Source organism: Gossypium arboreum, chromosome 7, assembly GCF_025698485.1.
Source record: "Gossypium arboreum isolate Shixiya-1 chromosome 7, ASM2569848v2, whole genome shotgun sequence".
Taxonomy (NCBI): domain Eukaryota; kingdom Viridiplantae; phylum Streptophyta; class Magnoliopsida; order Malvales; family Malvaceae; genus Gossypium; species Gossypium arboreum.
In genome coordinates, this window is record NC_069076.1 from 103,709,249 (window position 1) to 103,722,453 (window position 13,205).

General features: G+C 33.2%; 1 protein-coding gene and 1 long non-coding RNA gene across 2 annotated transcripts; one reads left to right on the plus strand and one right to left on the minus strand.

Moving 5' to 3' along the window:
• Positions 1 to 8,378: 8,378 nt before the first annotated feature.
• On the minus strand, positions 8,379 to 8,974 carry LOC108488448 (uncharacterized). The gene is made up of 2 exons (XR_001871763.2): positions 8,729 to 8,974; positions 8,379 to 8,521 (listed from the first exon to the last, which is right to left on the minus strand). It is a non-coding gene; the product is annotated as an uncharacterized LOC108488448 (long non-coding RNA).
• A 918-nt stretch (positions 8,975 to 9,892) lies between these two features.
• LOC108484436 (protein BIG GRAIN 1-like A) lies at positions 9,893 to 11,032 on the plus strand. The gene has a single exon (XM_017788224.2). It carries the CDS (start codon positions 9,893 to 9,895, stop codon positions 11,030 to 11,032), a length of 1,140 nt encoding a protein of 379 aa, XP_017643713.2.
• Positions 11,033 to 13,205: the final 2,173 nt, after the last annotated feature.

Genomic DNA, 13,205 nt, shown 5'->3' on the forward strand with positions numbered 1-13,205 from the left:
AGAAATAGACATCATAAATTGTCAACAAATACATGTGATTTGTTCTCTAATTACAAATGTATTTGGACATAATCTAAAATGTAGCTCCCATGTGGATTGTCACCTTAAATCACATTGATTCTAAATTTTGTGGCTTAAAAGTGATTTGATTGGTGCTTTCAAATTAAATGCAAAATATCTCAAATTTTCAAAAAGCTATACATATTATGTTTAAGTTTAAATAAATGATACAATGTTAATAAAAATTCAAATAATGTAAATAATTTATCATTGTATCAATGATTAGCTCACCCATTAATTGCTACTTATAAATAATAATTAAAGGTGCTTTAGAATATTAATGAAGGAGTCCAACCTACAAAATAATGCATATACATAATGGAAGTTTATAAATTTTCCATAAATGTTAATTCACTTAATTACAAAACAATGTGCACAAAATAATTCTTCAAAGACAACAAACCATATGAGAAATAAATTATACAAACCCCCAAATCAAAACAAGAGAAAACCAATCATTTTTTAATTTAAATATATTATTTTAATGATTTTTAATTTTAGTAAATAATTTAAATATTTTTAAAAATTTAGAAAATTAATTAGATGATGATGTGTCATCCACATATATGTCATATCTTTAAAATTAAAAAAATAATTTTTTTTGTAAAGTTTTAGATGATTTGAAAAAAAATATAAATTTTAAAATTAAAAAAAATAAAAAGCTGAAATAACTTTTGGGACAAAAAAAGATGGGTATGCATAATTTAAATATAACATTCCAGTTCGTGTGGTGTTAGGGTTACGGTTGCTTTGAATCAATAATTGATTAATCAATATTGCCAACTCAATGTGCATTTTTTAAAAAACCCTACCAACATTGAAACTTCCTTCCTTCTTTTGATTAATTATTAATTAATATTTTTGGGAGGTGAGTAGCAGATTTGTTTTTTTATCACTATTTTTAAGAATAAATTGATTTACGTCTCTTTGAATATTTTTATGTTGGGTTAGCTACATTACAAAATCTAAATAATAATAATAATAATTCATTGTGACGGTGGAGTGTGGATAAAATAAGCATTATAGAAGGGCACGTAAAATATTTAGAAGTATTAAATCCTAAAAACTTTTCTACTTTGCTTCTAATCTTTTGTTTTACTTTGTGGTAGTGTTTCTGAGCTAATTATCGCCCGCTTTTTTTTTTTCTCTTACTAATTTTTTTCTTTCTTTCTTCTTTTTATTTATTCTACGTGTCTTCTTTCTTTTTCAGTTTACAATTTGTCGTTTACTAAAACTCCACCGGTAGTTTTTTCTTGGAAAGTGGGTGACTCTTTGTTAGCTTCTTAATCTGTTTCTTTTTTGAGAATATTTCAGAATAATAAATGATCTCATGAGTCTATTTGGACCTGTATTGTCTTAAGTTTTATATGTTTTTTTTATTTGTTTTTCCATTATTTAATAAATCTTTGATTTTAGAAGTTTTTGTTTGCTCTTGTAGCATGATTTTTAGTCTTGCTTATGCATGTAATCTTAGTTTTACAATTAATTTTAGGGATGGTTTTGTTGTCGTCCTATATAGTTTAGTAAATGCTCGATTCTTTTGTCGATTTTTGCTCACCGTTTTTGGACCATCTAGGACTGAATAATTTCCTGATCGTGTTAAGTGCTTGCAATCACTCCAGATATGTCGTGTTTGAGTTGTGACAAAGCCAATTATCAACATGTCATAATATTCTATTGATGCTGAGGCTAAAACCTTTATTATGTTAATGGAGCTTGTCATTCCTCATCTACGACGAATATTTATTATTTTTTTCTCCTAGATTGTACATTATCATTCATTAAATGAATTAATGAATTCACCTTTTAAAAAATATATTTAGAAGTTTTTATTGCTATAACTAAAATAGAAAATTATTATTATTTTCATATTATAGGATTAATAATTTAAATCAAGTAAAGCAGATAAAAATGTTAATAAAAGATTATTATCTAAGCACACTATTAATTTAAAATAAAAATTCTAAGTTAAAATGATGGTTGAGATAAAAAAATAAGTTAAGTGACTTCGAACCAATATCAAATGTAGAATAATTAAATTAATCAATTTGATAATATCCAAACTAATTACCCTTTTAATTATAATACATAGATTGTGTAAATACTTGAACTCACAATAAAATATTTTCTTAATAAAATATGGGCACAAGGATTTATTGTTAATAAAATTGAAATTGAAATTATTTTAAAAATGTAAAAATGTGTAAATATTAAAGTTTTTTATCATTATCTTTGAGTGGCCGGTCCATAATCGAGTCTAGTCATATCCCACAATATGGTACAATAAAACTTTTGTATTTGCATAATTAGCATCTACCCAATAATATTTCAGTTTATAATCCAAATAGTTTATAGTTTTAACTATAAAAACTTATATAAACTTAATTTGGAGCAAGACTTATGCTAATTATATCCCTTTTATAATATGTAAATTAAGTCAATAATAATAAGAAATTTATAATATATAACATTTATAAATAAAGTCTTATAAATTGTCCAATGACTTTCATAACACTTCTTATAACATTTTTTTTATGAATAAGCATATTGTTTTTATGATATATAGCATGGATATATAAATGAGTCATGTCCATACTACATAGACATAAATTTTATAAATAAATATATCATAACACTTTTATAATATGCAATAGCTTCAAAAAAAAAATAGGATTTAAATAATATAATATTTTTTGTTATAATTTTATAAAGTACATAAATTATTTTTATAATATAATTTTTTAGGATTATAATATAATTTTTTTTGTCATAACAATTCCAAACACTCATTGATGCTCATACTTATAATATAATTTTTATAATTTTTACTTGAGTAAAAATACTTTTTTAAGAGTAGACATGGGTGTAATTATGTGCGTAGTTACTCCAATTCTCACCCCCTAAGAATTGAAAAGAGTAATTGAAATGCTTCAATTACACCCGATTCAGTATGACCTACTAATTACAATAGTTTCCCAAACATGTCATCATTGTGTAATTACAAATAATTACACACAAATCCAATTACTAGGACTATGTTTAGTTATGCTTTTTAGAAACACTCTTAACATAAAAAAAAAAACACTTTTGAAACAAAAAGAATGCTAAACAAGCAAGGTTTGAAAGAAATTTTTGATTTTTCAAAAGCACTTATTTTTTATGAAAAGTTAAAATTTTTAATTTTTCTCTCTTAAAAGCACTTTTGATAGCTACATTACACTCTAACATGATACTTTCCCTCTCTACTTAATTACTTAAAAATATTTAAAATTTATTTTTCATATATTAAAACATTAACAACAAATTATAATAAATTATTTTCTATATTCTTATTAAAATATCATAATATTAACTAATTTAAATATTATTTAAATGCTTACTTGTTACTTTATTAACATCATGTCTAAAATAAATATTTTATCTCTCAAAAGTATTTTTGACAGCAATATTAAAAACTTAAATATTAAATTAAACTTAATTTTAAAAATAAGTGGATTAAGTCTGCTTTACTAGCACGTCTCTGTCTGCTCTCTCTGGCAGGTTTAGGGTTTTGTTTTTTAGGTCTTTTGTTTGCTTGACGGCAGTGATAATTCGACAATTTTTCTTTATTCTTTTACCAAATTAATACACACAGTTGAATTTCGATCAACATTATGGAATCAGAATTCGCTGGTCTCACTATCAATGAAGAAGAGGAAGCAATTCTTCAAGTGCAAATCGAACTGAATCTAGAAAAGGAAGTGGATGGCTAGCATTATACACTTTCCAGCAATGAAGAGTGCCATGGCGAATTTATGGCACCTAGTAAGAGGGGATCAAGTCCGAGATCTGGGGGAAAAAAGGTATCTATTTCAATTTTATCACGTTATGGATATGGAGAGGGTTATAAAAGGGTCACCATGGACATTTAATAATCATTTATTGTTGTTACATAAACTGCAATGGGGGGAGGACCCATCCAAAGTTTCATGAATTTATACCCAGAAATTTATGCCCCTTTCTGGGTATAAATTCATGCTGTTCCTGTGGGGTTTTTTTTTTTTGAAAATCTGGCAATACAATTGAGAAACTTTATAGGTGCTTACATGGAATATGATGGCTCTAATCTAGGGAAGGAAAACAGGAATTCTATGAGAGTTAGAGTCCAAATTAATGTACGACATCCTTTGAAAAGGAAGAAACAGATTATGTTTTACGGGAGCTGTTCATTTGTGAGATTCAAATACGAGAGATTATCATTGTTTTGCTTTTACTGTGGTCGATTAAGTCAGTGATTCTTTTTGTGAAGCAAAAATGGCTCTCGGGGTTGAATTTGGTGAGATGGGATGGGATTTATCATTACGAACACAATCTCGTAGAGCTCTAACGATGACTAGTGTTTGGCTCCGAGAAGAAGGAGAGGGAGAATGGGGTGACAACAGGGTGGGAAGACAAATTCTAAGACATAAACGAAAGCTAGATCCAATACTGGGTGTTAATTTGGAAGGAAGATTATCTACTGCATGGAAAGGAGGGGGAAATTCAAGTGCTGGTCAATTCCATACTTTAATGGAACATGATCTTGAAGATAACGTGTTAATAGGGGAGGAAGAAAAAAAGAGAGGTAGGGAGAGGTTGAAGATTTATCGGCTAAGGAAGAGTTTAATACCTTGGCGGTAAGAAATAGAAGAGGTGGGGAAATTAATCACTTAATATCGGCGAATGTCTGTGGCTTGAGGAATCCATGGACAATTCGTAGACTTCGGCACTCGCTGAAGTTATATAATCCCCAAATGGTCTTCTTTATGGAGACAAAACTCAGTAGGTGTCAAATGGAACGAGCTCAAAGAAGCTGTGGTTTTTTTAATGGTATTGAAGTTGATTCAAATGGATCTAGAGGTGGATTAGGTTTGGCTTGGAGGGGGGACAGTAACGTTAGGCTGCAAAGTTTCTCAAAAAGACATATTGATGTGATAATAGAAGATGAAGGCGAAAGAATCAAATAGAGGTTTACGGGTTTTTATGGAAATCCTTATTCAGAAGGTAGAGATGAAGCATGGAACCTTTTGCGGCAATTAAGCAATGATGGAGAGATCTCATGGGTGGTGTGTGGAGATTTTAATGAAATAATGTATGGTTTTGAAAAGAAATGAGGTATGCCACGAGAGGAGGGGAGAATGAAAGCTTTTCGTACAGTGTTGGAGGATTGCAATTTGATGGATTTGGGATTCACTGGAAATTGGTTTACTTGGGAGAGAGGAAACTTACCAGAAACGAATATCCAAGAATGTTTGGATCGGGGAGTAGCAAATACAAATTGGTTTTCTTTGTTCCCTAATTTTCAAGTCCAGCATCTTCCTCACTCTTTCTCAGACCATTGTCTACTACTCATTACCACGAAAAGAGATGTTATGCAGTGCACTCAAAATCATTTCAAATTTGAAGCATGGTGGGTTTTAAAAGAATCTTTTTTTACTGAAGTTAGAAATATCTGGGAGATGTCTGAAGGTGATTTATTAAATAAACTAGATAGAGTTAAAGCAGGTCTCAAGAGATGGGCTGACCAGATTCGGAATAGCAGAAACAGAAAGGAGGAGGAGTTAAATGCCAAACTGGCTAAACTAATGGAATCCGAGAGAAACGATGAAATATTGGAGGAGTTCATCGATACAAAAATTCATCTTAATCTGGAGATTGAAAAAGACGAGCGATATTGAAAACAAAGGGCACGAGTGAATTGGTTGAAATTGGGGGATAAGAATACAGCTTTCTTCTACAAACAGGCAACACAGAGAAGGCAGATGTATTTTATTCAGAAAATACAGTATGAGGATGGGAGGGAAAGGGACGATTTAGAAAGCATGGAATGGATAGCCAGATTATATTTTCAACAATTATCCTCAGCAGGTAGAAGGGGTAATTATGATTATATTTTATCAGGAATTGATCGTTGCATTTTCGGCGAGGATAATTTTAAGCTTAAAACGAGATACATAGAAGAGGTGATCCGCAAAGCTTTAGCAGAAATGGGCCTTACAAAAGCCCCAGGAGAAGATAGTTTTCCAGCATTATTTTACCAAAAATGTTGGCCAATTATTGGTGCAGATATTACATCTTTTTGCCTTAGCCAACTGAATGGAGGTATGAACGTTAGCTTTATCAACAAAACTAATATTGTGCTAATACTGAAAATATCAAACCCCTCGAATATTTCTCAATTTAGGCCAATCAATTTGTGCAATGTGCTTTATAAAGTAATGGCTAAAGCTATTGCTAACCGTCTACGAACTGTGATGGATAAATGTATTAATTTGGCGCAAAGTGTTTTTGTACCCGAGAGATTAATTTCTGATAATGTGTTGCTAGCCTATGAGCTTCTCCATACTTTAAAGTATAAGAGGGCGAGAAAGAAGGGGTTTATGGCGGTGAAACTTAATATGAGCAAAGCGTATGATAGGGTTGAGTGGTCCTTTTTGGAAGAGGTAATGAAAAAACTGGGATTTGATTCAGATTGGGTTGCTTCGCTAATGAAATGTGTCAAAACAGTATCATACTCGGTGGGATTAAATGGTTATATCGGTGAAAATTTTTTCCCATCAAGAGGACTACGCCAAGGAGACCCTCTAAGCCCTTATCTATTTTTGTTTTGTGGGGAGGGTTTATCAAGTCTTATGAAGCTGGCAATGCAAAGAAATCTTATTAGAGGAGTCAAGGCAAGTAAGAGTGGTCCGCAGATTTCTCATCTACTGTTTGTTGACGACTGCATTTTATTTGGGAAGCTACTAAAAGAGGCGCAGGATCATTAAAGCAAATTTTACATGAATATGAAAAGTGCTCAGGGCAAAATATCAATTATTCAAAATCAACTATTTTTTCAGCACGAATACACAGGAGGAGATCAAAAGAGTAGTAACTAGAGTGCTCGGAGTACGCAGTTCAACTGATCCGAAAGGGTATCTAGGTCTACCTAATTTAGTGGGTAGAAATAAAAAAGCGTCTTTTCAAAATTTGAAAGATAGACTACATTAACGGATTGATAATTAAAGCATAAAGCATCTTTCTCAAGGTGGCAAAGAAGTTTTTATCAAAGCAGTTCTACAGTCTATTCCTACTTACTCAATGGCATGTTTCTTGCTTCCTAAGTCGTTATGTGCCGATTTGGAGGGCATAATTACGAAATTTTGGTGGAGGAAAAATAAAGATAGAAAGGGTATACACTGGTGTGCATGGAAGGATTTGTGTTCGTTAAAAGAAGATGGAGGTCTCGGCTTCAGAAAACTTGATAAGTTTAATATCGCATTACTAGCTAAACAGGGTTGGCGTCTTGTTAATTATCCTAATTCTTTGTTAGCCCACGTTTTGAAAGCTAAATATTATGCGCAGTCAAGTTTTTTAAAAGCTCGTTTAGGGAACTCACCTTCACTTACCTGGAAGAGCATCTAGTCAGCTAAATGATTGCTAGAAAATGGCTTATGTTGGAGAGTTGGCAAGGTGGATAGTATCTTGGTTTGGTCAGATCTCTAAGTACCGGGTAGCAATGAAGATAGAATACAAAATATAAACAACAACGAAAATATAGTGTTAGTTTCAGACTTAATTGATGGTGAAAATAGAAGATGGAAGACTGAATTAATTGCTAATACCTTCCAAGAGAATATTGCTAGAAGGATTATGAGGATCCCCTTGGCAAAGTCAGCCCTCGACGATTTTCAAGTTTGGAGGGGAGAACCATTAGGTAACTTCTCAGTGAGAAGTGCCTATCTACTCTTAATCTTAGTAATCATATACAGGCCGATACTAAAGCTTTTTTACAGGAAACTGTGGATCATGAACATGCCATCGAAAATAAAAATTACAGTGTGGAAGATTTCTTGGGATTTTATTCCCAATTTTTCGAATCTCAAGCTGAAAAGAGTTACTGTTGAAGATCTATGTCTGAGGTGTCAGCAAAATGGGGAGAACATCAGCCACATTTTCCAACAGTGCCCTACATTGATAGAAGTATGGAGATGTTTAAATTCTGTATGGATGCTCAATAATGATTTTCAAAATGTATGGGAGTGGCTTACTTGGGTGTTTAGTCAAGGTACAAATGAGCAGTGTCGGCTCTTCTGCTACGGGTTGTGGTTAATCTGGACAAACCGAAACAAGTTAATATATGAAAGGAAAATCACAACAAGCAGAGACATATCAAAGCAAATCTTCAGTTTTATCTCAGAGTTAAAGGGAGTAGAGGAAAAAGAGCTTATCTTGGAAGAAGGCAGGAGACCCGAATATCATGACTAGAGGATATCCGTGGCTATTTACTTTGATGCAGATTTTGATCAACAATCTTTCTGTTCGGTGTCAGGGCTAGTAGTACGAGATGTGGTGGCCAACATTTTGGCATCCAAGTCTGTGCTTCATTCCGATGTGGCGTCTCCGTTTGCAGCAGAAGCACATGCAGGTTTTCAAGCAAGGGATCGACATGGGTTTACAGGTTCTTGAAGTAGTAGGAGATTCAAGATCAGTGATTATAAAATGTCAAAGTGCAAAACAAGACAAATCAATGATCGGGGCTTTCATAAGAGATATTCAGAGTACAAAAAACCATTTTCAAGATCTTCGATTTCGTTTTATTCCAAAGATAGGAAACTATTTTGCCCATTTCATAGCCAAGGAAGCATTAAAGAGGGGTGAAGGTCAATACCTGGAAAGAGACATCCCAAGTTCCGTGCTGATCGCAATGGAGAAGGAGCGTTTGAGAATCGCAAAGTGAAAGGCTTGCAGCGTCTATGTATGAGTTCAAGGATTTTTCAAAAGAAAATGCTGAAGAGTTGCCTCTCTGATAGTGTAGTAGAAAAGTAAAAGATTGGAAATGATTTGCGACAGAGTAACAGCTAGGTCGGTAATGTGAAAAGTCTCTATTGGTTACAAGAATCGATAGAAAGTAATGGTTACCAGTTGTTTCTGACGACTAGTTTTTGAGTTAAGTGTCCTTTTTTGCTTTTATTTACTTTATTATTAAGTCCGATTTTGGACCGTTCTAATTAAGGCCTGGTTCTTTTATTTTCTTTTTAGGATTGTAGTGTTGGTGTCAACCCAACTCAACAAACAGATTTTTGTATTCTGTTTTTATTTTTTTAATCCAGTCGAGCCATTCAAAAAAAATATTAAATTAAATTTTTAAAATGTGATATTCTAAACACTAACTTAGCAAATATATTTAAGAGGGGATTTATAATTTTTTTTTCGAATCTAAAAGGTAAGTATACCTTCCAAACATGCTAATAACTTTTTGATCGAATGACAAAAATATTATATTATTAATACGAGAGTTGGATTAGATTCTAAATAATACTATTTCTTTCCCCAATTATAAAAAAATAAAGATAATTGTGTTTTATATTAAACTTGAGGTAAAATGTTTATTTTACTACAAATTTAAATTGAATTAAAATCGAATCAAATATAAAAAAATACTAGAACTGAACCGAAACGATCCAATCGAAAAGGACCCAAGAAGAATGCCACGTAGAGAGAAGACAATCTGGCATGATTGCCCCCATTGACATCCCTTTATATATTGCCAAGCTTCTATTCCCCTTCCCCCTTCATCTTCACCTTCAAAGGCCTGCAAATTTGCTTTCATTACTCTCTCTTTCTCTCTCGCTATATTGTTCTTCAGACACAGCATCAATTACTCTCCGTTTCATGTTTCCAACAAAACCAAACCAAAGCCTGTCCTTGTTTCGAAAACACCAACACTGACCCTCTGTTTCTTCTCACCAATTTTTCAGCTTTTTGAACCCTTCTTTACAGAACCAAAACAAAAAAAAAAGAAAAAAACATGTTTAGAGTGGAGAAAACACTGATGAGAGAAGAAAGATACAGGCATAAGAGAGATAACCCATCTTTCTCTTCTTCTTTACTCGATCAAATCTGTCGTTCGATCGATGATAATGATGGTATTAGCGACACCAAAAATCAAGGCTTGAAATTCAATAGCAAAAAACAAGAGATTTGGGATCCCCAACGAGATTGTTTGATCGAGAAATGGATGGAAAACAAGGTTTCCGAGAAGAAAATCGCAGGGAAAAAACAGGGTCTCAAAGATTTCAAAAAGAAATCACATCATCATCATCATCATGTGAGTTTGTTTAGCTCAAGTTCTAGCTCATCGGATTCCAGTTCCGGTGGGTTTTTTTCATCATCCGACACTGAATCTTTGTATGGTTCAAAGACAAAAGCTCCATGTTTCGTTCCTCCACCATCACTACCAAAGCCTAAACCTGTCAGGACCAGCGTGTCGGCTCCTCCGGAGAAACTTGATGAAAGGTCGAAATCGAGAGCCATGAAAATCTATGGTAATTTAAAGAAGGTGAAACAACCCATTTCACCTGGTGCCCGTCTCGCCAGTTTCATCAACTCTCTGTTTACAAATTCAAAGAAAACCAAGAATCCAGATGATGATGATGGTGGTGGTGATGACGAATACGATGAGAGAAAATTGAAGTCAAGCCAGGTTTGTTCGTCAACTTCATCTTTTTCGAGATCATGTCTAAGCAAGAACACGCGAGAAAAATCCCGCAATGGGGTGAAAAGAACAGTCAGGTTTTGTCCGGTGAGCGTCATCGTCGACGAAGATAGCAGACCGTGTGGACAAAAACGTGTATACGAACAACAAAAGTCGAGGTTGCTGCCGGTTTCGGTTCCAACGGCGTGGAAAATCGGGAAATCGTCGTCGGAGGTGAAGTTTCAAGTAATGGAGAAGAGTAAGCGAGTGGAAGAAATGGCTAGGGAGATTATAAGAGAATATCATCAAAATCAGAAGAAAAACAGTCATTATGATGATGATGATGATGATGATGCAGGTAGTGAGTCGAGTTCGGATTTGTTCGAGTTGGATCACCTTGTTCTCATGGGAAATGATAGGTATAAAGAAGAGTTACCAGTGTATGAAACTACTCATGTTGAAACAAATCGAGCCATTGCTAATGGCTTCATAATGTAATTAACTTTCAAACAAGATATATAGTGAAGACCAACATTTTCAGCTTTAATTTCCTTCTCAATTACTCAAATCTTTATGGCAAACTTTGGTGTAAATAGGATTAACCCATTTGATTTGGCATTTAAGTGAAATGAAATATGGCAATGCTAGTAAGTTAAGCTAAAATGTGAAAATGGAACTCGAAGGGGGGAAAAAGTAAAAAGGGAACCATGGAAGTTTGGGTTTTTTTTTCTTCTGAAAAGTAAGAACTGAGGAATGGTTTCATTTTTTGATCATGATCTGAACTGAAGAGATACTGACACAATGGGAACTTTCTTTAATATTATAACACAGTGGGAATTGACTGAACAAGTAAAAAGAAAGATTGTAAATCTTAATGGCAAGCAAAATGAGAGGGAGAGAGAGAGGGGAGCTTTTGGTTTCTTTTTCATTATGAGGAATTGCAGTTGGACCCTCTTACTTGAAACATTGCATCCATTCTCCCCGCACCCTTCTCTATTACCAAGGCAAAAAGGGTACTCTTTTGGCTTACTTATCTACAAACTATCCCTCCCACTCAAGCATCTACCTCTTGTATGTGAGTCTTTTAATAATATATATAACCCCATTTTTTGTGACACCTTATACAATGTTCAAAAGAATCAAAATCTTCCCTTTGGATTGCGAGGAATAAACCCTTTAATATAAGCAAAAAGTATTCATGTTTTCTTTTTGAAGAAAAAGAGGGTTAAACTCTAAGTAACATCTTGATTTACATTACGTTCATAAGCAACGCCTGTCTTATTGAATTGAATTATGGAGCACTATTAGAAATTATTTGAATACCATTGATTAGAGAAAAGCTCAGCAGGTGCATTGTTTGATTACGCATGAAGGTTGAAGTGTAGATTTGAGAAGTGGACCATAAAAAGTTGCTTCGTTTTATAAGTCACATTGCTTGTGTAATGTAGTTGTCAATGTTTTGTTAGGCTTGAGTAAATGACATGTACATGGTAGTTTATCTAGTAGTATTGTATTTATTTGACCACAGCATTATGCTTGTGCCATGATGTCTTATATATAATGTATGAATATAAAGCTTGGGACTATGGATGTATGTCTTTAGATACTTGGAAACCTAGGCTTGAGGTCATAGTATATGCATGGTATGGTGGTGAGATCTTGTATGCTATGATCAAATATGCATTTAGTTGAATAATTTTTCCCATTTGATAGTTAGGTAAGTGTTAGAGGCCTTAAAGGTAGGTTAAAGACTTTCCAAGTCATTGGTATTAGTTTCTTGCAAGTAAAGAAACCATAGAATCCTTAACTTAGGATGTACTACACTTAGGTATCAATACCCAAATTAGGCCGGGGTACCGATACCTACAAACATTGAACCTAAAATAATGAATCAAGGGAGACATGTATCGATACATTGTACCCAAGTATAGATACCTCACAAGCCAATCGTCAAAATTGAAAAAAAGAAAATAAAAAAAAGGAGCCTAATACCGATACCCATGCTTTTGGTATTGATATCTCAAGCTAGAATGTATTGATACCTTCCCTAAGGGTATCAGTACCATAGACTTACCATCTAAGGTTAAGGAAGTTTTATGTAATTGAGCTTGAGTTTGTAGTTATTGCTTATAGGTCGAAGGTTTATTAGATAGCAAAATCACTCTAATTGGAAAAAATTCATTGTTTTACCAATAAGGTTACTAAAGATATCTCCCTTCATCGGTTATAACATTGCCTAATTGAAACTGTAGTCAATTTCGGTTAGGAGCATTATAGAACTTTATCATAGAAATGTCATCAACCTCCATTTGATCCTCTTTGTATCTCCCTTAATACTATTCAATAACATATCATTGGATGATGTCCTACCTTCTTTCAGTCAATCAATAGCCATGCCCCTTCACTAGGGAGATCTTCCTCTAGTAAGAGACTTTCTTTGTCATCCTAACACACTCCTTTTTGGATTTAGCGGTTGCCCAACCTTGTCATTCCCATCAATAACAGAAGAGAGTATTTTTGTCACTTTTAATTGAATCCACACAATATAATTAAACTATAAAAAATAGAAATGTAACTCCAACAATATTGATGCACAAAAGAATAAAAAAAGTGAGAATTGGGAATTAAAGATAAAAGAGAAAAAAAGTTTACAACCTTAGATTGCAATTTG